We start from the raw sequence: 26065 nt of genomic DNA, 5'->3' as shown, positions 1-26065 counted from the left end.
CCCACTCGATAGGAAACCGACGAGGCTTTTTTGCCTTTGGGGAGGCGGGGCCCGCAGTCGGACGCGGCACCTGAGGAGAAAGAACTGGAAGCGGGTGGTCGGGTGGTCCTAAGCGGCCTCCTTCGCTCGAGCGGGAGGGAGAAGTCGCGGTAAATGAAGAATTGCCGTCTCCTCGAGAGCGAGGAGCACTGGTAAGTGTGTGAGAGCAAGCAGTGCATCCCGGGGAAGGGCGAACAATATCGGGGCGGCCGGGCCCCCACCCGAGCCTGTCTGGATTGGGGGGCGGGGGGCTACATGCAGCCGCTCACCCACCTGCCCTCCCCCCACCCCGAGACAAGGGAACTGCTGGAAGCGCCTGCCTTGCTAACGCCCAGATCCGGCGCATGACGGGGAGTTGGACTAGATGACCTCTGGGGTGTCCGTTCCAACTTGACAGTTCCAGGATCCCGAAGGGAAAAACGAACTCTGTTTCTGTTTGTTGGGTGGTCTGGCAAACAGGTCGAACCAGAACTCGGAAGCCTACATTGGATCTCTCTGAAGAGCCTCTGATTCAATGCTCACTCCCCCTGAGAGTGACTCAGGTCGTTGTCTATGCCATACATTTAAAGCGCGTTTGCAGCACCCCCACTCCAGCAAGAACTGTGGGAACTGTAGTTTAAGGGTGATGGGAATTGTAGTTTTGTGAGGGTAAGTTACAGTTCCCAGGATTCTTTGGTGTGGTAGTGGAGGATATGTTTTAAATATATGGTGTGTTCTCAGCCTCAGTTGATCCATCTGGGTTTTCTGGGTTCCCTGGATGTTTTCTGGATGTTTTCTGTGCAGAGGGAAACAGTGTCCCCCCCACCAGTCAGGTGATAAGTGCCTTCACCTGATGTATTGTCTATGTCTGCTGAAGTGGTGAAGCTAGGGGAGACTTGTAAGGTACTGTGGAGCTCCAAGGGCCCCAGCTGACCTGGAAAGTGCAACCCCCCACCCTTTGTCCTGACTGACACAAATGTTCTAAATGGCTCCATGATGGGGCATCCCTTTGGTCATACTGGGAGAGCCAGCCTGCAAAAATAAAAATTAAAAAAAAGACTTTTTAAAAGCCCGTCTGTCAAGCTTGAGTTAACAAGCACAAATTGTACATAGAACCAGTGTAGGGGAAAGGCATGTGCCCTGGGTAGCAGGTTGAGGTGTGTGTGGCAAAATTACAATCTTGTTAAAAATTGAAATTGCCATTTTACATACTTTAAAGTGGTTTTATGATACTTAAATCTCCTCACATTCGGTTAATATAGTTCACAAGAACCGGGGAGTCCCATAACATTAAATTATTTATTTTGATGTAATTAATATGTAGCCATTATTACACTAGCATATAAAAGTAGACATGTCAGATGTGCACCACAGTGCACAACCTAAATCATTTCTGGACCACTGCTGTTAAACTTGACAAGGAACATCAACCCCATGGCAATACAGTGGTACCTCGGGTTACATACACTTCAGGTTACAGGCTCTACTAACCCAGAAATAGTACCTCGGGTTAAGAACTTTGCTTCAGGATGAGAACAGAAATCATGCTCCGGCGGTGCGGCAGCAGCAGGAGGCCCCATTAGCTAAAGTGGTGCTTCAGGTTAAGAACAGGTTCAGGTTAAGAACAGACCGCCGGAACAAATTAAGTACTTAACCCGAGGTACCACTGTACCACTTTTTCAAATACAGTTCTGTTTCTGAGAACTGTGTGGCCAAGAAGCTGAGAATGAAAGAAACCCCCAAGTGCCAAACTTGATCACAGAAGTTTCTGTTGGTTAGGAGAAAATTATAAGCCCATCTGGAATTGCAGCAGCTCCATCTAGCGAAGAAGGCTGATTATCGCTGTGGTTGGATTGTATAGCTAGCACACATCTGGGTTTCTCATGTATCCTTCCCCTGCTTTTCCCCATGTTCAAATTTCTATAAGTGACCCCAGGGATCCAAACCTTGCTGTATATTTCTAACTGTTCACAAACAAGTGCAAATATTTCAATTTGACTTAGGGCTTGGTAGTATTGTTTAGAATGTAGAAAACCCACAGCAACTGAAAAACAAAACATGAATGTTTAAAGAAAGGCAATGGTTGGTTTGGTATGTTACAATTCTTTCACCAAGAATGATAAAGACAACAGAATTGTGGATTTACTTATTTTTAATTGAAAAGACACTTGTGCCTGGGCACCCAGATACACACTAAGATGGGAATCAAATCTAGGCTACTTCCAAAGAAGTGGAATTGATTAGTCAAATCTCTTTGGAAGGAAAGGGGTTTCCAACTTCATGTGTCCATCTCTGTAACACTGATCTTGACATGCTAACAGCCCTTAGAAAATGTGTTCAATAATGTGTTAGAAGCCAACATGGTAAAATCTTCTCTTTTACAATGAAAGGTTTCTAATGATAAAATAAAAACAGGAAAAAGAAATATAGGATCATTTATACTGGAAAACTTGGTTGTCATTGATCATCACACTTAGCACCAAAAGTTGCCGGGATGCCTGAATCCTGATGCAGAGAAAGTTCCACACAGTAACATCATTCCTCAGCATTTTCCTGAAGAGCAGCGACCTGGGAAAACAGAAGGGAAAAAAATGTAGAAAAAGAGGCAGGCATTGTTCCATATTTCATCCTTGCACTTCCAGAAACAAGTTGCAGAAAGGCATGTGGTGGGGATGGAAACTGATCAGATAGGAACCAAACTATGGAAGCTCTGATTTGTACAACAGACTGAGTACCGTAGTAAGGATAGAGAACAGCCGCAATTATGAAAGATAGGGATCCCATCTTACCTCTGTACCCATTTCCCAGAAAACCATTCATTCCATACTTGGATTCTTTTCCTCCTAGAGCAAAACAGAAAAAGTGACTGGTTTTTTCCTTACTCTCATTTGGTGTACAGAATGCTTTTCCATTTATTCCAAAGCAAGAAATTCACTCAAGACCATTTGTATCCTCTTTTTGTACAAATCACAGTGCTCAAACATCCAATTATCAAAACATAGTGTGAAAAGGCATTGCAAAGATTACAGTATGCAGTGCATGCCTATGCATGCTTTCTCAGATGCAAGTTCTGTGTTCAATGAGTTACTCCCCAGTAAGTGTTAAGAATTGCAGCCCTAGGACTGCAGCCTTTATGTTTGTGGTTGCTGTGTTCAGTTGCTTCTCCTCGTAGAGATCTATCGAAATCAGAATAACTTTGCATTTATCTTTGTTCAGATGTTCTAATGCTGTTTTATTTCTGAGAAGTGATATTATTTTGTAATTGCAAACATATATAAAGTTATTTGGCATATGTATCAAGTTTCAGTTTTTTAATTTTATGATACCCCGTAGCTACCTCCACAAAAAAAGAAGAAGCCTACAATACTTAGTTGAGTATCTTGGCTATGAATTAATTCTGTCACCACAAGATTACACAATACCTAGGGCAGGCTTCCTCAACCTCAGCCCTCCAGATGTTTTGAGACTCCAGTTCCCATCATTCCTGACCACTGGTCCTGCTAGCTAGGAATCATAGGAGTTGTAGGCCAAAAACATCTGAGAAACATTATTTTGAGAAACATTATTTGTGTCATGACATTGCTAAAATGTGTCTATACATGTGCGAGTACAACAGCTGCGACCGTGCCACCCACCAGTTAGCCACTGGTGTTTGACGAGAGTAGGTGTATTTTTAGCATGGCTAGCTAAAAAATTACGTGAAATGTAAAAGTGTTCTGACACTGTTTTACGTCATTTAGTTAAGATTTAAAAATACCAAAGGTAATCAGGATTACACGTGATTTTTAAATAAGTTTAGTGGTTTTACTAATAATTATTAGTTTTCTGAAAATGTCCATGGGGTACTTTGATACACTAAGAAAAAGGGCACATTGATATGTATAAAAGTGCCCCACTAGTGTACAATAGTGCCCCAATACTGTATACAAGTTTGCATGAAATCTCTAAACTAATTATTTTGTTTTCCAGAAAATGATGCAAACTTATAAACCTAAGACTGATAGAGGAAGTATCGATGAGGAGAACGTAAGGACTGCTATATCTGAAGTTATATCAAAGAAATTGTCTATACGGAGGGCGGCTGACAAATACAGGATCAAAGCTGCAACTTTGCAACATCGCATTGAAAAGTTTCGAAAAAGTTTTGAAGAAAATGAAGCATCATCTAATATATATGGGTCCAAGTACACTGTTGCACAGGTTTTCTCAACTGAACAAGAGAAAGTGTTTACTGAATAATTATTGAACTGTAGTAAAATGCACTACGGGCTGTCTTTGCAGCAAGTCTTAGTTTTGGCTTATGAATATGCAAAATATTTGGGGTGTAGATATCCGGAGTCCTGGAAAAAAAATAGATGTGCGGGGAAAGATTGGGCAGCAGGATTTAGAAAGAGGAATCTGGATATAAACCTCAGAAAGCCAGAAAATATGAGTGCAGCACTAAGTTTTGTGTTTAATAAAACCGCAGTCACTGATTTTTTTGACAATTATGAACGTGTAACGATGCAGTACAAATTTACGCCTGATGATTTCGCACCAATGCAAATGTTAGATTCGAGTCCTCAAGATATTGCCGATGTTACGGATGTGACAAATGAAGGAAATACACAAGAGCTAGGTTTTGTAGACATGGATATTAGCCATCTGCCCCACTTGTTTGATATGTATGACTACACTTTCCAATGAGAGTGTGTCCATGTAAGTTGCAGAAGCATTTGAAAACATAATGACAAGACAAGACTGGAATATTTTCTAGTATTGCAAGATAAATTTGAAACTAGACCTACATTGAAGAAAATGTTTGTTTAGAAATCGGTTTTAAATGGTAATGGTTTAATCACATCTTATGAGATATCCAAACTGATAGCCAAGGAAAGAGGATTTTGCCAGCAGTGTCTGTTATATCAACCTTTATGAACCAAAATGCTTGTGAAATTATCAAATCCATCCCTTTGAACAATAAATCGGTGTCAAGGTATATTGATGGAATGGCAAAAAATATTGAAAACCAACTAGCCTCGCAGTTAAAAGTTCAAAAGTTTGCTTTCCAAACTGATGAATTGTGTATTCCAGATAACAAAGCCATACTGATGGCTTGTGTTAAGATATTTGCATGATGACAAATTGAAAGAAGTAATGCTATTTGCTCGAAAGCTTAAAACAAAAGGTGAAACAGTTTTTGAAGAAGTAACGAGGTACATCAGTGAGAAAGATCCTCTTGAGAACATTCTGGACTGTGCTACTGATGGTGCTGCTTCTATGACAGGTAGATACAGAGGATTTATTGCATATTTTAAAGGTGTAGCAGAAGTATTCTATATTCACTACGTAGTTCACCGACAACACTTGGTTTCAAGATCGCTAGCAGGGTGCTTGCATGAGTCTACAAATGTTAATAAAAGCAGTAAATTACATTAAATCAAATGCACTTCAAGACCACCTGTGAATTATTTACTCAGCCTAGCACAGAATTGCCTTAACATAACAGACAGAGGTGATCTTGGTTATCCCTCACAGCAATAGAACTGAATATTAAAAAGTTTGTTTCTGGTCATCAAACACAAGGGTCACATTGATCGAGAAATACTTAAAAGTATATTTTTTATGTAATATTTTGTATTATAAATAAAACATGTTCTATTTGCAAATAAAACATTTAAATAGCTACCTGTCTACTGATAGGACAGGGGTGGGGCACGGTCGGGAAAAGGTTGAGAAGCTCTATACCTTTTGGGCAGGGAAATCCAATCTCTTCCTCACTGCTACAAGAGAACACAACTTTAGAAGCACTTACCATATCCTCCCAGTGCTTGTCCAGGGCCCAGTGGACTGCCATACCCTCCTGGAGTTTGTCCTGCTGAAAAGGGACCATATGCACCTGCTAGACAGAACAAGAGCCCAGTGAAGCAGCAGAGCAGCTGGTTGCAAAAGGCATCCCCAATTACACCAATCCCAATCAAATCTATCCTAATGAGCAATGGTGGGGAGGGGAGCAGTGCCCTTTTTAATATATATTTTTTGCATTTTATTAAGTTTCAACATTTTTAGCATACAATCCAATACGCAACCTCTTTTTTGTCAACTTCCTACCCCATTTTCCATGAAGGAGTTGTTTCTCTCTTGCTGCACCCTATTGAGAGCTGTGCTTTTTATTATTATCTTGCACCTTCAGCCTTACCTGCCCCCAGCCCATTAGCTTGGGAGTCTCGTCCATTCATATATCCTATTCCGTTCCCATTGCCTGCAAAGGATGCAGAGGAAGCAGAGAGTGAGAAAGAGGGAATGAGCATAACAACAAAAGACCACCCCAAACCAATTAGTCCATGAGCTCAGGCTTTTAAGATTAGGAAGATCCAGGAGCCCCAGCCTTCTTCAAGTTGATATATTCTACAAACATCAACTCTAAAGGAAAACAGTTGAATCTCCTAATCTAGAATGTATCATATTTTGTACACGGGCGGCATTAAATGAGAGCAATGTAAATATTTACAGTTGCTAACTGCATGCCTCAAATGCATCTGAAAGTTTTGTTTGCTATCAGTGAGTAGCTGTGTTAAATTCCAAAACTTGTATCTCAGGGTGCCAGATGTAAAACAGCTGGGCTATTGCACCTTTAATATTTGTGTAGAATAGGTAAGATCAGCGGGTGTAGCTTGTCATGAAACTATTAAAACGCGTAGGAGCTGTCTTTTTTGCATCCGGCCACCCTAATGTATCCGCAGCAAACTAAACCTAACTTGATCTATTAACAGATAACATTCTCTCTCTTTGGTGTGCCTAGTTGTTTGGGACTAACTGCTATCACCAGAGCCAAAACTGGCCATGTAACTAGACCTCAGTATTACCAGTTTGGTGTACTCAGTTCCCCCAATCCATACTGCTTTTCAGCAGATGGATGTGCTTGAAGCTCTACTCTGGTTCTGTGACTTAGGTGGACTCTCTTTCACCTACCATATTTGGCTGCAGCTGGGTCTACACCAATGCCATCAGAGCCACCAGGTTGTGCTCCATAGGGGCTCTGAGGAGCTCCTGGAAGGCATGAGAAGAAGAAAAGTTGGGAGGGCAAGGGGATATGATTGCTCAACCCACCAAAAACAAATCCCTCCACTATCACACCCCAGTCCTGGAGAAAGCACACTACTTGCCAAGATGTACGACAATGTACAATAAGAATTTATAAGCTAAGCCCAACAAGTCGCAGCTAGAACTGTGTGTACTAAAGAGTTAAAAGTCTGCAGCAAAAGAAAGCCCCAACTCTGCCATCAAAAGTAGAATTCTGCAGCCTATATATCAGGGATGGGGAACTCGTGTCCCTCCAGGTGTTGCTGGACTCCAGGGCCCATCAGCCTCAACCAGGAGAGCCAACAGTCAGGGTTGATAGGAGTCTTGGGTTGCAGGTTCCCTATCCCTACTATTTACATAGATCAGGGAGCGGCAAAGTTTTTGTGGCTTAGGCCGGTTCACGGTCCCGCAGATGCTGCGGTTGGCCGGAGTGTGCATGCATGCATGCGCAAACGCTATTTCCAGCGCTCCTGACAGGGAGGAGGCGTGCACAGCTTCCCATTGGCTGCAGGAGCTGACCAAGCAGGTGGTGGGGGTCCCCGAGCAGGCGGTGGGGGTGCATGGGCCAGTTAAACGACCCCCAAGGGCCGCTTGTGGCCCATGGGCCTTAGGTTGCCGACCCCTGACACAGATGTTACGCAAATGAAGCAGGTTTGCATGTGTGTTCTGCTTTGCATAAATGGTTCTGCCCTGAGTCTACACAAAGAAGAGCAAAGTATATTTCACAGCTACTTACTCTTCACTTTGGGGACCCAGGGCAGAACCATTTATGCAAAACAGGACACACCTGCAGATCTGCTTCATCTGCATAGCATATATATTAATACCACAGCTGCTCTGCCTACAAGCCTATCTTCACTGATTGAGGGGGTCTCCAATCTTGGGCCCAGGGCCTCAAAACCCTAAACAAATCTAAGAATTCATTGTGGAAATAAAAGAATACCCATTTCGCAGGTCTGACCCCTAAAAAAAAGGCAACCCTCTACCAAAGGCCCTCAAAAATTCCTGGTTTTATTTATAATAAATTGGGAGAGCCTTCTGAGAATACCAGTCGGTGCATGAGAACCCCAAAAGCACTACATCTGGGACCCCAGATTGTGTATGTGTTTTAGTTGTACCTGAAATAATCAGCACTTGACTCAAAATTGTGCTTTTCCTGCAGTCATACAGAGTACCAGTCTGAGGCACACCTACCCCTGCTGTCTTAACTTACCATATCTTCCAGCACCATAGTCTCCTCCCAGGCCAGCAGCCTCTGGCTGCCCACTGTATGGGAGTTGCCCTGTCCCTGTAATGCAGATCATAGGAGCCCAAGGAAGGGCAACAGAAGGTCACAGAGAGGATGCCTTGATTGCCCCTTTGGCACCCCTCTTTCCCACACCTTAGAACAATTCTACAGAAATTCTCCCATGCTGACACAGGAGGACACACCTGCACCAAGTGGTTTCAGGGTCATTCCGTTTCCCCTCCAGGAAACTAGCTTTTTAAGGAAATGTCAGCACCTTTGCCGAACAAAAATTCCCTGCATTCTCTGGGAGAAGCCGTGACAGTTACACAGGTAAAACAATAAACATTCAGCACAGTCACACCCAGGCCATTTTCATCCTCCCTATGTTTCCCAAGTCATTTATGCAGCAATTAAGGCATGTTTCACCCCCTCGGGGCTAGCTGACGCTAAAATGCTTTGCAAGTCAACTCTGCTCCCCTTCAAGCTGCACAAAACTTTGTCAGGCTGTTTGTCAGTTGCCTTATGTAGGAAGGAAGGAAGTCTCTTTTCCCTTAGGGAGCACAATAAAGTCTTACCTCCATATTTAGCAGCAGCAGGATCTCCAGCAGGGCCTCCTAATTGACTGCCATAGGGAGCCCGGGCACCTGCAAAGAGACCCAAAGGCTCAGTATACAGCCCCTCCCTGCCTGCTTGTCTCAAAACCTAGAATGGCTCATTTCTGAAGCAGTGTATCAGGGGATCAACCCTTCCTCATCTTCTGATTCTTCTCCCTAATGGGAGCTGCAGTTACTAGATGAAATGGAGGAGACCTGTGATGAGTGGTAAGAGCTGATCAAATGCAGTCAAGGCAGAAGGCGAGCTTAGCCTTTTTACTCCCATGTCATTTTTCATTTGGCCCTTCCACTGAAGCTCTTGTTCGTCTTGCAAGGCAGGGAAACCTACGCAGCCCAACTGTTACACTCTTAGCCAGTTCTACACAGACAGGATGGATATAGGAAGGTGCTCAACACTGGTGTCAGGCTATTTGTCAATTTAGCCCAGAACAATATGCTCTTGACTGGCAGCAGCTTGTCTTGTGCAATCATTCTCACCCCCTGCTACCATTTCTTTTGTTGAGGTAGTCCAGGGATCAATTCTGGGAGCAAGATGTGACCTATCCCTCTTTAAAAGGATCTTCCCTTTGGCATGTGTGTCGTTTCCCACACAGGGGGCTCGTCCATACTTCCGCTTGTCCCATGCTTTCTCGGCATGGGTCGGAACAGTTTTGCCTTTGCCCTGCCACTTCCCCCCTGGAAAATCCGCTCTTTTAACACTAAATTAGATTCAACAGCAATCCACAGAAAACCTGATTGCCCTTTGTTCTAATACAGCGCTAAGCCGCGGGTTTTCTCAGGGGAAAGCAGCAGGGCAAACAGAGCCTCAAAATGTTTGTCTGAACTTCCTGTGACTTGTTCCATGTGGCATGGACCGTGCCCCAAACACATCTAGCTTGGCCCTTAGTGGAAGGCAAAGGCCCTTTACACGGGCTCAGATGTGCTGCTTTCTTAGCATTAATTCACATATTCTGCAGCTGAATCTCAGGACACTGAAAGGAAGTTCTGGAGCTGAGTCAAAGCGAGCCAATGGGTAAGTCCTGTAGCCTGTCTCTTTCTTATCCACTAACCACGCCGCCCCCCGCCTCTACTGATGAAACGCCATATCTTCCCCTCCACTTACCCAATCTTAGCCCTAAATTTATTCCCCTATCGTTACCAATATGACATAGTGGCCAGTGTGGCACTTTGACTTGAGAGACCTGAGTTCAAATGCTGACTTAGCCATGATACTCACAGGACAGGCTTGAGCAAGCCACCCACTCTGCAGTCTAAAATGTGTCATCAGGGCTGTCTTAAGCATATCTGGCGCCGTGGTTCAAAGATCCCTCCAGCGCGCCCATTTCCCAGAGTTGTCAGCCTTTTCCCAAGCCTCTGCGGGGATCGCTCTCCTCCTGCAGAGGCTTGGGAAGGAAGCTGCATGGCCGCCAGCCATATGGTTGACGGGGCACACCTGGCAGACATGCAGGGAAAAGGGAGGCTGTCGGCAAAGCCGTGCAACTCCCCCACTCTCTGGGGCGCCCCTGAGAGGCCAGCGCCCTGGCGCAACGTGCCCGTAAGCCCAATAGGAAAGACGGCTCTGTGTGTCATAGGGTTGTTGTGCTAAAATGCCACTCCAAGCTCCTTGGAGGGAGGGGGGAAGGAGAATAAAATGTGAGGAGTAAATACTAACCATTCCCATTCCCATATCCAACACCAGGATATCCATTTCCTCCAGCTCCGTAGCCTGAGAAAGAAAAAACGCATCTTTACGATTTCCCAAACCAAACAGAAACTGATTCCACTCAGGCTGAATATGGACTCGAGAGCAGTGTTACATAAACAGTGGTCTGGAACCCCACAGTGGGCCTTAGGCCACTTTCAGATGGGCCTCAGTGCCACAACCAGCCCACTGCCCCCTCCTCAGTTATCTGCCCCATGCAATAGTCTTTTGGTTGGATGAAGTTGCATCATGCTGCATAAAGGTGAGTGGGAGACAGAGAAGTGGTTTTGGGAAGAAGGAAGGTCTCCTTTCTCTGAGGGGAAAGAGAGATGTTCAAGGAAATTTAAAAAGTGTGATAAAAGGTTAAGAAATGTTTCAATATACAGTCATATCTCATGTTACGTTTGCTTCATGATACGTTTTTTCAGGTAGCGACCCGAAAGAACTGGAAAGGGTTACTTCCAGGTTTCGCCAATCGCGCATGTGCACAAGCACCAATTCGTGTCGCACATTGCGCAGATACGGCGCTTCAGGTTGCAGGCTTTTCATGTTGTGAATGGGCCTCTGGAATGGATCCCGTTCACAACCAGAGGTACCACTGTAATTAAATAATAATTATGTATATTAATAAACTGGGGGTACAAAGGAAGGAGATATGAGAGTTAAGCTGCTATGGGAGGAAGAAGTAAAAGGACCAGAAAGGAGAGATGAAAGAAACACAGTTTTTTTTTTGCTCAGGGTGGGGGAATAAGGTACAAGTTGAGTCTGAAAGTAAAATGGGAGAAAAACTGCAGGAGATGGGTAAAAATACTTCAAGAGGCATGCAGTGATGGGAAAGGGAAAAACAGAAAAAGTCTTTTCTACTTAAGAGTCTCTGGATCAGCACATTCTGCCTAAAAGGGGTGGGGGTGGGCAGCCAAATACCTCCAGAGCAAATGTCTGTACAGTACTTTGCTTTAGGACAGCTGAGCTATGGGATTTCTTGTCCCAAGGAAAATGCTGCGGCAAAGAATTCAGCAATTCCCAAGGATGGATTAGCTGTCAGTAGAAAACCATGTTAGTAATTGCCAGCTGATGGTGCCAAACTCTGCCTCCATCTGCCATCATTTTGTGACTGGCTCTGCCCCCTGCACCACCATTTTGTGACTGATAGGCCCAGAGGGGCAAAAATTGAGAGCCCCCTGCTCTAGAGCACTCCCTGTAGAATAAATGGATGGATGGGCAGCAATATGTCTGTTCAGATAGACTTTTCAATATGTTGGCTAACTGCTCCACCTTCTGGGCATATATTTTCTTTTTTTTTTAAAGAATAATTTTTATTTTCTGGGCATATATTTTCATTGCCATTTTGTGCAAGGATGCACTGGCTGAAAAGTATTATTTCCGCATTATTTTGCTCAACTGCTAGTGCCTTTGAGTTGGTACCACGATTAGGCTTGCCATATTTCAAAAAGTGAAAATCTGGACACAAAGCTCCCCACCCCCCAAAATCTCAAAAAATAAAAATCTCGACTTCCAACATGGGTTGTGCCATATGTCCAAATTTCCCCGGACATTCCAGCAATTCCCATCTGGACATTGTTTTTGACTGCAGTATTCCAGCTATGACCAGGAAATTCCCGATGTATAGCAGTCCTAACCATGATAGATAACTTTGCATGCAACAGATCTGCCACAAAGATTTGGGTGAGCTTTCTGAGAAGCATGTATTAGTTTTGCAGATGAGTGTCCCAAACATGGGATAGCAGCATAGACACACACACACACACACACACACACAAAATAAAAGGGCATGTTCTGCAAAGTAATGTCAGGATAAGGAGCTGCCTAATACTGAGTAATGCCATTGATCCTCCTAGCCCAGTACTTTCTAGTCTGACTGGCCTGCTGCCTGAAGTCTCTTGACCAGACCTTTCACATGCTTGGCTCCTTGTTTCTGGGGCAGAGGATAAACATGCTTGTGTCACAGCAGTCTATGGCCAAAAGCAACTCTGCCACTAGTTACATTTGACTCCCCTGTACCAATTTACTGCAGAATATCAGAGCGTGTCTCTCTCACCATTGCCATATCCATTATGGATTCCATTGCTTGGGTAGCCTCCAGCTCCAACTCCACCGATATAGGCTGTTGTACAAAGCATGCAGGAAAGAAAAATCAGTTGTGGATGGAAGTGATCACTCCTTTTTTCCTCTCCCTTGCCCTTCCTCCCTGGTCTGCACAAGGCAAAATCGGTTTATGATGATAGGTTTCATTTGAGGGGGGGTCAAAATAAGAAAAAGCTTGTATCTCAGCATGGGCAGAGTGCTTTCTCCCTACAAATGAGGTGTCCCAGCCCTAGAAATGGAATACAGAGGTTCTAGCTCAGATGACATATTTACTAAACAGCGTTGGGCCCCAATACCCCTCTCTGGCGAAATTAATCCTTAGGAAAGTTAACAACAAACCCCACTCTCTTGTTTGTTTGTTTGTTTGTTTGTTTGTTTGTTTGTTTGTTTGTTTGTTTGTTTTGAGGCCCCATCCATCTTTCCCAGCTCACCTTGCTGTGCTCCTGTTGGGTAGCCACCAGTACTGGGCCCTGCCCCATAACCTGCTAAGAGAGAAAGAAACACATTCTCTTTTCACTGATCAGCACAGATATCTAGGGTTCACCCAGTTGTGGCTGGTGCCTGTTGGGTATGGTAGCACAGAAGACAGGGAGCCCAGCAGTAGGTGGCGCCAGAGCCAGTGACAGGCAGAGCCAACTAATTCTAGCTTTACCGCCCTCCCCCTCCCTGCTGAGTTCTATTAAGGCAACACTGAGAGTGAGGAGGAAGCTGACAGGCAGCGTCACCCCCTGGGTAGGTTGTAAATAGGAAGGCCGGCAGGTGAAGGCTGGCTGACAACTGGATGGGGTTACTGGGGCAGCGCTCCATTTCCCCTAGTGGACAAGCCACCACTGGCTTTATCTGAAGGTTGTGACTAGTGGTACTCTTCTTGCCTCAGTTCAGAACTGAGATTGGCAAACCAAGCTATTCCCTAAAACATTGGTAAAGGTAAAGGTAAAGGGACCCCTGACCATTAGGTCCAGTCGTGGCCGACTCTGGGGTTGCAGTGCTCATCTCACTTTATAGGCTGGGGGAGCCGGCGTTTGTCTGCAAACAGCTTCCAAGTCATGTGGCCAGCATGACTAAGCCGCTTCTGGCGAACCAGAGCAGCGCACGGAAACACTGTTTACCTTCCCGCCAGAGCGGTACCTATTTATCTACTTGCACTTTGACATGCTTTTGAACTGCTGGGTTGGCAGGAGCAGGGACTGAGCAACAGGAGCTCACCCCGTCGCAGGGATTCGAACCACCAACCTTCTGATCGGCAAGCCCTAGGCTCTATGGTTTAACCCAGAGCGCCACCTGCGTACATAGGTCATTTCCCCGCTAGCCTAACTTTGAAATCCTGGCCACATTGAACTCCTGATTACACCATTAGAAGCTCAATTGGCCTTCCGAATGCCTCCCCCAACCAACACTCTACAGAATACTTTACCTTGCCCTGCTGCTCCCTTCCCTTTATCTAGTGTCAGTGATGGCAGTAGGAAGGACTTTGGGGGACTGCTGAGCATGCTTGCAACAGCATCTGAGGAACAAGGAGCCCTGCTGTTTCCAAAGTGCCTGCCATCCATACTAAGGACTCAGCAAACCTGGAAAACCCCATTTCTCAGGACCTGTAACAACCAGGATCATGATGTCCCCAAAATCAAGTTGCCAGAGAAGGAGAGTGGCTTGATTTAAATTGCAACCTGGAGAAGAACTTTTGGATTGCTGGAATTATGAATTCTGTACACATACATCATTGCAGCAGACACACAGCCCTAATGTTGGGGGGTGGTATTTCCCAGTGGAACATTTGATGGTGAAAGTACTGCTACCTGATTTGGAAGGCTTGCCTCTGGCTCCAAGGCCTGCTGAGTGAGGAGAAAGAGACTGGGTCAGACCAGAACGCTAGGTACAAAGAATAAGAGCAGGCTTGTGTACTTCATACTTTTAAAAAAATCTACATAAATTAAATTTATGTGATCTGTATAAATGTTCAGATTAAGTGTACTTACTTTGTCTACCTCTCTGCTTCCAGCAGTCATAGAAAGGGGTAAAGAGCTATGCAGAGTGCTCAGTCAGGACCTGCTTTGTGGCCACTGAAAATTCTGCTGAGCCCATCTCTACCTTCTGAAGGTTTCACAGGACCCTGCTACAGCCAACATGCACTAAAACAGGGGTTGGCAAGGTTTACCCGGCCTGGGCCGGTTCACTCTCACTGAGATTGCTCTGTAGGCTAGATTGCATCTGCACAGAAGCGATTTTCAGCGTCTGCATCTGCACAGACGTGATTTTTGGCACCACGGAAGCAAGGGGACTCGCCGAGAGGACGGCTCGGTTTGGGAGTGGCTCGTGGGCCATTAAATGACCCCCGTGGGCCGCTTGTGGCCCATGGGCCACAGGTTGCCAACCCCTGCACTAGAAGCTTGCATTTTTCTTTCAAGGAAAGCACATATTGCTCAAGATGAATTCCCCTTCTGGCATTCATCCGCATGGGCACTACAGACAAGTGAGATTTGCTACTACACTCAGATGCGTAACTTCTAGAGAACTTTAAAAAAAAGTTGTAAACTTTCATCACAGAACAACAATAAGCACTAATCTGAGTACCATGGTTCTTGCCCTAAACTGTATAGCTCACAATACAGTGAGATACACATCTTCACACTTATGTCAGATCATGTCTCTTCAAAAAGACCATATAATCTTGACCCCCACCAACCCCCTATTCACATATGCAAAAAAGAAAAGAAGTTCTCTGCAAATTTATTCTCTTTCACTGAACCCCATGCTTACTGAAATTGGTGAATTAATCTTTTGGATAGTATCAGCAGCCCTGTGTTTGAAAACCAACCCTGTGGGCTAAACCTCCCTTCTGTACTTTCAAGTGTTTTGTCACTTCCAAGCCTTCCAAGATGCATATCGAGACCCTTCTACTCAATCCAAGCACCCTCATGTAGTGATCAGGGTGCCAGGTGTGTGTTTGGAGTCAAGAACTGTCCATATTATATCCGAGATTACCGTACCATAAAAGCTTTCCCCCAGGTAACTTCTGGAGGAAAGGGCTGAACCCTGGAAATGATGTATCCGAGCATCTTGCACCATCAACATTTTAACAATGCACCCTTGTAAGGCAAAACAACAACAACCAGACAGTGGTTCTCTGCAGACATGGAACACAGAATAGAAATGATCCCTAGCAAAACAGATAACTGGAGTGTATGGAGTCTTGCAGTTGCCGTTAGGCCAAATTGCACCAAACACTGGAGGATCAAAACATTAACGCACGTGGACACACCAAAAGGCAAGAAAACAATCTCATGATTAGTGGGAGGGAAAGCACCCTCAGATGAAACCACAGAAAAAATACACAGCATCCAATGTCCAGTACTTCAGCTCCAGGGTCTGAAAATGAAGGAGGATGGCCAACAGTTCTCAAAAGGGTAAAATAAGCAGAAGGGTTGGTGTTTTTGCCAAGAAGTGCAGCTGGGTCACTTCGCGGTCTTCCAAGTTTGTAAAAAGTCTTGGCAAGCATTTTTTAAAATGGAGGGTTATTCGAGCAAGACGTGTTTAGCCAATGGAATGTTAAGAGAGTAAAGGAACAGCGAAGCACGTAAGTGAGGTACCTGTTGAACAGGTAACGAGACAGAAGGAAGAAGTAAAGGTATCTGACTTACTTCCCAAGGGGAGGCCAACACGAGGGTAACCAAGTCCTCTATAACCTGGAAGGCAAAGATGCATCATGAACGATGATGGAATAGAAACATCCCGTCTAGTTCCCCTCTTTTAAGTGGAATTTACATTTGCTTATTCAAATTTCCATTTTAAATCTGAGTGGCACTAAAAACAAAAACTTAAGGTCACTTGCAGAGGACCTGTTTATGGAGCATTCATTCTGATATGTCTGTGGGGAGGTTGGAAGATTTTGTGTCAAGCTACACCCCACACTTTTCACTGCACTTTCCTTAGTGCAAAAAGTCCTACCTTGGGGGGAAGTGAGTTTGTTGTGCAAGAGCGCAAATTCAGCTTTGATGGTGCAACTTGAACTTTGCCAGTAAGTGATTGAATCTCTGACTCGAGAACAGTGATAGTCTATAAATATCACTGTTAAATAGTAATAAATATAAAAATAAAGGCAGTTGGGCAAAGGAATCACACACCCCAGCCCAACAGATCTCAGCTTACCTTAAACCACTGAACCTGACAACACGTTAGGCAAAGTGAGAAGGGAGGGGCAGTGAGATTTTTTTATTTTTTTGCCAAAATAACTTGACCAGCTTTGGATACAATGCACTTTGGCTTGCCAGGGTGGGCAGAGCCATAGCTGTCAACCTTCCCTTTTTTGCGGGAAATTCCCTTATTTCAGCGCCGTTTCCCGCTGCTATCGGCCCTTGTGGTCTCTTTCAACTCTATGATTCTATGATTCTATCCCGGATTGTTAAATATCCCATAGACTGTCTCTGGGACAGGTGAGGCTGCTGATCCCTTATTTTCGAGGCTGCTGATCCCTTATTTTCAAATCTGAAAGTTGACAGCTATGGGCAGAGAACCAACATGTCCTTGGCTCTGGGCACTGAGACTCCCCAGAAGGAGAGGAAAGGCATCAGTCTGAAGACACCAAGGTGTATTGTGAATGCTGCTTCTGTCCTTCCTACCCTGTACACTGGAATTGAAATGGGGACCACCAGGGCTGGCACTTGAGCCAGATTCATGAACAGCATCTGTGGGTGCTTGCAAGCCCCATAGCTTTCCCTCCTTTCAGAAGACATGCTAGCAGAATGAGACTGGGGGAGCAGGGCACTAAACTGTCATGAACAGAGCAAGAGACACACACAATCCTAAACCTGCAAGAGGTTTCCTAAACCTGCAAGAGGTTTGTTTAGACAGGCCATTACAACATGAATTTTTCATTTAACCAGTATTTACTGATATTTATTGTTTTATTGTTATTTTTAATGGTCTTTTTATGGACCTCTTGTTGATTTTATCCCTATATGTTGTACACTGCTTGAAAATGTGGGTTATATACCCATAAATAAATAAATACATGTAATGATTGCTAAAACAAAACACCAACCTCCCTTTCTAATTTCTCTGCACTGGACATAATTTTACAAATCTCTGCCATGTACCTGCTCCTTTACACATGCTTACATTTTTTATTGTTTGCAAACTGAAAGCCTGGAGCAATTGTTGTGCAAGTGCACAAATTCAGTTTAAATTGCGAAACTTGAATTTTGCTGGTAAGTGATTAAGTCTCTCTCTGAAAATGCCATATATATACGTATATATATACATTATTATTATTATTATTATTATTATTATTATTATTATTATTATTATTATTATTTCCTTGTACGGAAGAGCCCCTCGATCACATGGTTGCTCTTTTCTACACTGTCCGTCACCCAGCTCTGCCATTCAATTCCAGTTCATCCTGTTCCCCCTCTCATGTGCATGGGAGGCAGGAAGAAATGGAGACATGCTTCAGTGAAGTGGGAAAGAGAAGCCATCCTACCTGCTCCATATCCATTTGGGACTCTGTATCCTGTAGAAAGGCAGAAAGCATCAACAGATGGACAGGCAATATCAATGACTGCAGAAGGACTCTAGCTCAATGGTAGAGCATCTGCTTTGCAGGTTCCAGATTCAATACCCGGCATCTCCAGGTAGGGATGGCAGATAAGGTAAAGGTAAAGGGACCCCTGACCGTTAGGTCCAGTCGTGACCGACTCTGGGGTTGCGGTGCTCATCTCGCTTTATTGGCCGAGGAAGCCGGCGTACAGTTTCCAGGTCATGTGGCCAGCATGACTAAGCCGCTTCTGGCGAACCAGAGCATCACACGGAAACACCATTTACCTTCCTGCTGGAGTGGTACCTATTTATCTACTTGCACTTGACATGCTTTCGAACTGCTAGGTTGGCAGGAGCAATGGGACAATGGGAGCTCACCCCGTCATGGGGATTCGAACCAATAGTGATCACCAATAGTCAGCATGGATTTCTGAAAAATAAGTCATGTCAGACTAACCTGATCTCGTTTTTTGACAGAATTACAACCCTGGTAGATGAAGGGAACGCAGTGGATGTAGCCTACCTTGATTTCAGCAAGGCATTTGACAAGGTGCCCCATGATAGTCTTGTAAAGAAGCTGGTAAAATGCGGTCTTGACTATGCTACCACTCAGTGGATTTGTAACTGGCTGACTGACCGAACCCTAAGGGTGCTCATCAATGGTTCCTCTTCATCCTAGAGAAGAGTGACTAGTGGGGTGCCACAGGGTTCTGTCTTGGGCCCGGTCTTATTCAACATCTTTATCAACGACTTGGATGATGGACTCAAGGGCATCCTGATCAAATTTGCAGATGACACCAAACTGGGAGGGGTGGCTAACACCCCAGAGGACAGGATCACACTTCAAAACGACCTTGACAGATTAGAGAACTGGACCAAAACAAACAAGATTAATTTTAACAGGGAGAAATGTAAAGTATTGCACTTGGGCAAAAAAAATGAGAGGCACAAATACAAGATGGGTGACACCTGGCTTGAGAGCAGTACATGTGAAAAGGATCTAGGAGTCTTGGTTGTCCACAAACTTGACATGAGCCAACAGTGTGACGCGGCAGCTAAAAAAGCCAATGCAATTCTGGGCTGCATCAATAGGAGTATAGCATCTAGATCAAGGGAAGTAATAGTGCCACTGTATTCTGCTCTGGTCAGACCTCACCTGGAGTACTGTGTCCAGTTCTGGGCACCACAGTTCAAGAACGACACTGACAAACTGGAATGTGTCCAGAGGAGGGCAACCAAAATGGTCAAAAGCCTGGAAACGATGCCTTTTGAGGAACGGCTAAGGGAGCTGGGCATGTTTAGCCTGGAGAAGAGGAGGTTAAGGGGTGATATGATAGCCATGTTCAAATATATAAAAGGATGTCACATAGAGGAGGGAGAAAGGTTGTTTTCTGCTGCTCCAGAGAAGCAGACACGGAGCAATGGATCCAAACTACAAGAAAGAAGATTCCACCTAAACATTAGGAAGAACTTCCTGACAGTAAGAGCTGTTGGACAGTGGAATTTGCTGCCAAGGAGTGTGGTGGAGTCTCCTTCTTTGGAGGTCTTTAAGCAGAGGCTTGACAACCATATGTCAGGAGTGCTCTGATGGTGTTTCCTGCTTGGCAGGGGGTTGGACTCGATGGCCCTTGTGGTCTCTTCCAACTCTATGATTCTATGATTCTATGATTTTATGAACCGCTGACCTTCTGATCGGCAAGTCCTAGGCTCTGTGGTTTAACCCACAGCGCCACCAGCGTTATGGGTTAAACCACAACGGGTTGGCAGGTACTCTGTCTGAAATCCTGGAGGGCCACTGCCGGTCAGTGTACACAAAACTGAGCTAGAGGAAGCAATGGTCTGACGAATGGAAGGCAGCTTCCTGTGTTCTGGAAACAACTGAGAAAGGTCGCTTAGTTCCTGCTAATGCCCTTGGTGGTTGCAACAATAACCCTTCTCTTTGGGCAAAGACCAACCATGTTTCTACATTTCATATGGCCCATGGCTTAGCAGTGGCCCCACTGACGGATGCAGGACATCCTTCCCCTGGATGTCATTCCATGTCCTGCTCACCTGGCTTTCCTGGTTTGTTCCCGAAGCCTGGTCCAGCAGCCCCAAATCCATTCTGAGCACCTGCAAAAGCAGAAACATCTCTCTGTCAACCTCTTTCTGCCACCAGCGTGGGCCAAGCCCTAATAATCTCTTTAGGAGGGAACATTTTTGTTCCAGTCAGCTTTTGGCATATGAATTGACAGCTTGAAATTATTATTATTATTATTATTATTATTATTATTATTATTATTATTATTTTCTATTCCTCTGTATTTAAGGCCACCATCATAGCTAAACTTACCCAGCCCTGCTGGCAATCCTTGGGCCCCATAGCCTGGATATTTCCCTGTGGGAATAAAAAACAAAGGAGGTTATAGCTAGGGGAAATGAAAGTAGAGTGATTATAACAGATCAGGGCTTACTGCAAACCACAACATGGTATTTTCCTTGGCAGTTCCCATATGTTATGTACAATGGAGACTAATGAGGCCTGGGTTCAAATCCCTGCTGAGCCATGAAACCTGCTATGGGTGACTATCTCTCATCTTAAAACTACCTCACAGGCCTGGTGTGAAGATAATTTGTCAGTGAGAGAGAACCTTGAAGGAAGTGTGGTGTGTGTGAATTAATTAAACCAAGTCCCCTGCAGTGTACATTTTCTTCCAAATTTTGCTTCATTTTTAAAGAATTGGGCAATGCTGTGAAGGTGGACAGCTGGAAAAGAACAACAAACTATTGCATATTGTAACAAAGAGGATGTGTTTCTGAGGAGCTGAAATACTTAAAATGCAGGTAAGTCCCTTGTGGGAAATCTACGAGCTTTCTAGAGTTACTATGAATGACATAGTTATTTATAATAACACTAAAAAGCTAGTATAGTAACTATCAGATGCTCACCACATTTTAAATGGATGCATTGCTCTATTATACCACCCGGCCGATATAAAAGCAACAGTTTGTTGTCTTAAGTACTGCATGATAATCCTATAGCAAATGCTAAGATGGGTATTTGATTCTGTCTAGATTTTCACCCTCCACCCCATATCCCGACCTCAAGATCTGGCGCAAAACTTACCGGCCTTGGCTCCAGCTGGTCCCAGTCCCAGTCCAACTCCTCCTCCTAAGGGATGAAATACAGACCACAAAGTATGAACTGCCCTCTTGTACTGGCTGTGGGTGGTTCAGCAGAGCCAACAGGGCAGGGTGAATGAAATAAGGGAAGCCCCATGAAACAGAAAGCAAAGAGCAGGAGATCTTTCAGAGGCACCAGTCAGCCTTTGTGTATGCACAGGAACTAGTTCAGGGTCAATATATGCACATTTAAAGCCACTCATTGAACTGGATTTTGAGGACAAAAAAAATAATCCCATTAATTTTAGCAGCTGCACACTATATACTTATGAGAGGTGGGTGTGATGCAGGATACTTACCCCTCATCAGGGATGGGAAGTAAGGACCTGCCCGGCCATTTGATTGCGGTTTAAATGCTAGAAAAGATCCACAAGAAAAAGGGAATGAGACTGGATATCACATACATCCTTTACCTTATTTATATTTCTGAGCCTTATCACTTCCCATATTGTTGTTACACACCAAGCCTCTAGCATAAAGTTAATTATAACTCAATAGACTGGTTTTTGAAAGGGACTGCCTTAGCAGAAGAACATAGCAAGAGCCCTGCTGAATCTAGGCCAGCTCTACCATTAAGCAGAGGGAGGCGACTGCCTTAGGCAGCTGATTTGGGGTATCGTGAAACAGCGGCAGATTGTCAATGAGTTATGCACCTTGACCTGACCATATGAGAGTGTGTGTGTGTGTGTGTGTGTGTGTGCGTGCGCATGTGCGAGCTGATTGCTGCTCTGTCTCAGGCAGCAAAATGTATTGGATCAGACTTAGCTCAGTTACTGCTACTCCAGTGTTCTGTTCCCCCAGAAGCCAACCAGATGTCTAAGTGAAGCCCACAACCAGCAGCACCCAACCGTTTGTGGTCCTCAACAACCAGTCTTTAGAGGCATCCTGCTTCCAGCACAGGAAGGCGTACATAGTCATTCTCATGACTAATTAGCATTGACAGCTTTTATCTCCCATGGTTTTCCCCCCTCCTAATCCCACTTGAAAGCCCTCCAAGTTCATGACCATCAGGGTGTTTTTCTTGGGTTCTTAGTTCACACTTTGTTCCTTGGGCTGTAAGTGGACAGCATGTTTTGCAGAACATCTAGAAGAGGCAGCTGTGATAGACACTTTCCATCCAGTAATCAAGGATTTTGTAGTGCCTTAGCAAACATAGATGGTGAGTGAGTTTTCATGGATTACTGGAGCCCACTTCACCAGATGTATGAAAGGTTTGTCTTCAGTTGGCCGGCAGACGAAGAGGAGCTCTGGTCCACAAAAGTTTACGCCACCATAAATCTGTTAAGTCTTCAGGGTGCCACAAGACTCTTGGTTGTTCCTGTTGCTGAGAGATTGGTTCTCCTCTCAACATCTGGCGGAAAGCATCCATCATTCTGCCCTGTCAGGCCCAGCAAAGGTGGCTCTGGGCCCTTCCACAAAGCTCCTTTCAAAGCCTGAGTCCCAGGTGCCAAAGGATTATTTCACCACCCTGGCCATCTGGCCCACCTGGGTCCCACCCTGTCTCCTGGCTCAGGGAGTTGGCCGGCCTGCCTTCAGGGCTTTGCAAGGGGGTGTCAGTCCCCTCTCCCCTGAGAAGGAGGTCTTTGTGTGTGCAGGGCTGCCCGGGGCATGGAAGGAATGTGGCATCCTTGTGCCAGGTAGAGATGTGACCTGGAAGGAACAGTATGCAAATTCCCAATCGTTGCCCTGAGCCTGGACTTTTTGGACAGCCCGGGGGCCAAAGAGGGATGTTGGGGTTATGAAAGGAAAGTTGGTTTGTGGGGCTCCTCTCCAATTTCCATGGGGCTTGCAGCCTCCTGACCCCTTTGCAATGCACAAGTTCTGCTGTCATTTTGTGGGACCCTATGCAATGATCACACAATTGCCATTAGCTTTGACGTATTCTGGAATTAACTACAGTGGTACCTCAGGTTACAGATGCTTCAGGTTACAGACTCCGCTAACCCAGAAATAGTACCTTGGGTTAAGAACTTTACCTCAGGATGAGAACAGAAATCGCACAGCGGCAGCATGGCGACAGCAGTGGGAGTCCCCATTAGCTAAAGTGGTGCTTCATGTTAAGAACAGTTTCAGGTTAAGAACAGACCTCTGGAACGAATCAAGTCCTTAACCCGAGGTACCACTGTACCATGGTTATGACTCATGGGTACTAATATTAACTACTTGTTTACAAAGCAGGTAAAATCTCCTAAGCGCTGTCCCAAGACAAACAAGCAAGGCAGTCCCTGCCTGAAGAATCACAATCAGGCCATAGTTCAGTGGAAGCACACGTTGCCTTTCATGCAAAAGGTCTCCACTTCACTCCCCAATATTTCCAGGGCCCTTTCTGAAACCCTGGGAAGCTTCTGCCAGTCAGAGTTGACAATACTGAGCTAGACAGAGCAACAATCCAATTTAGTTTAAGACAACTTCCTAATGTAAGTGGCATGATACCAAAGGGAAAAAAGTATGGGAAAGGAAGAGGAAACAAGAGACTTAAGGGAACAATTATTGAAGGTGCATTATGTTGCTTTAATTGATTTTTGGCATGGAGCACCATTAGTGGCAGCAATATCAAACTGGTGCCTTAATATATTACTGCATTTTGTTTTGTTTTGTTGCAATTACTGTTTTTTAACACACACACACACACACACACACACACATACACACTGATTTTAAGAACCTGAAGAAGTTGCCATTCAGCAGAAAGGTAGTACAGAAAATCAAGCTGCTTCCAGGCAGATGTTTATTGTGGGATCGGTGCTGCTTACGGCTGCATCACAATGCTAACTCATTTCTCCCACCTCCCTAATTCAATACAGATTTACCCTTTCTGACAGAAAACAAGTAAAACAAACGAACAAGCAATACCCTTTTAAATGTGTCTGTGGGATGGGTGGTGTTTTTTTATTGGTTTGTGGTTTTTTTCATGTTTTGTCTTGTATTTTTATGTTGTGAACCACCCTGAGCTCTACATATGAAGGGTGATATACAGATTTAATGAATAATAATAATAAAAAATGTTGCCAACAACTCATTTCCAGTATTAAGTCCCTGCCTGGAAGCATCCTAAATGAATGAAATAAAATCAGTAGCAGTTACAGAGTTTGTAAGAGGCAGGATGGAGTTCTTCCTAGTGGGGATTAAAAAAATGAGAGGGAGTTGCAGAAGATGAGCCAGTTCTCATTAAGTGACCTGAAGCAGATGACTTTTGGTCATTAAGCTGAGAAGTACCTTTGTGCTTCTCTCCCCATAGTTGTTCCCTGTCCCTTGTAGATGCAAAAGAGGATACGCAAGAGACATAAAGTTTATTTATTTTTGCTCCAGTTGTGACCCACCCACCCTCACTGAAGCTACAATCCTATGGGTGCACACTGTCAACCTTTCCCTTTTTTTAAGGGAAATTCCCTTCTTCCGAATAGGATTCCTCGCAAGAAAAGGGAAAAGTTGACAGCTATGGTGCACACTTAACTGGAAACAGCAGGGCAGATTTCAGAGTGAGCATTCATGGGTCTGCACTGTAACTCTTCAGCATAACAATTCTCTCCATTCTTTTGAACAGCACAGTCCTATACCTCAATTAAGACTCTGTTGCAAATGAAGGATATGCTCCAAGCCCAGCATCTGCCCTGAAGGTGTTTTGGACTACAACTCCCATCAGCCTTCAGGGCACCTGGTCGGCAGAGGCTGCCCTAGCTCCTTCGCGTAAATCTTTCTATCCCTGCATTTTGGGGTGCTCAGTTGGGAGTGCAGGAATAATTAAATTTAACACCAAACTTCCAGTAGTCAAGGGGAAACCTGGCAACATATGAGTGATGATCTCCTTCAAAGTAAATTACCCAGTTCCTGCATCCTCCTTACCCACCTCTCACTGCATTCTGGTGCCCAGATTTACATTTTATAGAATGCCAGCCCTTATAGCCCTCATTTAAAAGCACCTGTAATATTTGTTTTCATCTTCCCCAACAAAGTGTCTCACCAACATCACATTGCTGGTGCAATGTGAAAGGCAGCTTGGTGTAGTGGTTAGAGCGTTGGACTAAGACAGGAGTGGAGGCTGAATGGACCTCCCCATCCACACCCTCCCCCCTCAGGCCATGGCCTTTACTGATCCTGCTTCACATTCTCTATTTGCTTTCTCTCTCTCTTTTGATTTTTTAAAAAACAAGCTTCTATCTTGTCTCCCTTCCCCATCTCTTGCAAACAGTCCCTACTGTGCATTATTTCCCTCCTAGGAAAATGGTGTTATCCCTCTAAGAGGAGCACGAAAACTGAATTTTCTGTTGTCTATTTCTGTTTGTCCCCTTTTCCATGTCCGTCTCCCAGACTTACCTCCTCCCTGCAGGCTGACCCTGGCCAGGCACAACAGCAGAAGCGAGGTGCAAAGATTCATCTTGGCCACTGTAAAGAGTCTGCAGTACCTTCTCAGAGTCTCTGGGTGCCCATAGGACTTGGAGGGGGGGCAGCCCCTTTTATTCCCTGCTTATGCTCCGCCCACCTCCCACCTTCTCTCCTCATTGGGTGTCTGGGCCACATTCCCTTCTACCGTGCCCAATGGGCTCTGAGTTTGAAGCACAGGGACCCTCGCATACTTCTGCTCAAGCAGCCTTGTTCTCTATACATATGTCCACATCCTTGCAAGACACACTTGCTGCTAATGCTGTCAGACACATCATC

The 26065-nt window shown here is 44.8% G+C and overlaps 1 protein-coding gene and 1 long non-coding RNA gene across 15 annotated transcripts; one reads left to right on the top strand and one right to left on the bottom strand.

Annotated features, from left to right (window-relative positions):
• Positions 1-60: 60 nt before the first annotated feature.
• On the top strand, positions 61-5683 carry LOC307201481. The gene is made up of 2 exons (XR_013832725.1): positions 61-191; positions 3988-5683. It is a non-coding gene; the product is annotated as an uncharacterized lncRNA (long non-coding RNA).
• On the bottom strand, positions 2153-25813 carry GREP1 (glycine rich extracellular protein 1). 14 transcript variants are annotated; one of them, XM_079950727.1, is made up of 18 exons: positions 25721-25813; positions 21706-21762; positions 21351-21395; positions 20577-20621; positions 20297-20356; positions 18189-18218; positions 16348-16392; positions 14503-14541; positions 13141-13191; positions 12663-12728; positions 10574-10627; positions 8884-8952; positions 8294-8368; positions 6970-7047; positions 6197-6259; positions 5813-5899; positions 2808-2861; positions 2153-2586 (listed from the first exon to the last, which is right to left on the bottom strand). In XM_079950727.1, the coding sequence occupies exons 1-18, from the start codon at positions 25779-25781 to the stop codon at positions 2561-2563; spliced, it is 1005 nt and encodes a 334-aa protein (XP_079806853.1). In that variant the 5' UTR covers positions 25782-25813; the 3' UTR covers positions 2153-2560. The 14 variants fall into 14 exon arrangements, with proteins under 14 accessions (XP_079806853.1, XP_079806847.1, XP_079806855.1 ...); XM_079950721.1 differs by having other exon boundaries at positions 13141-13194; positions 14506-14541; XM_079950729.1 differs by having other exon boundaries at positions 5813-5896; positions 13141-13194; positions 14506-14541.
• Between the last annotated feature and the right edge of the window lie 252 nt (positions 25814-26065).

This window comes from Podarcis cretensis, assembly GCF_951804945.1.
Source record: "Podarcis cretensis genome assembly, chromosome: 13".
Taxonomy (NCBI): Eukaryota; Metazoa; Chordata; class Lepidosauria; order Squamata; family Lacertidae; genus Podarcis; species Podarcis cretensis.
Note: the sequence above shows the minus strand (reverse complement) of the source record. Positions and strands in the feature narration are given on the sequence as shown.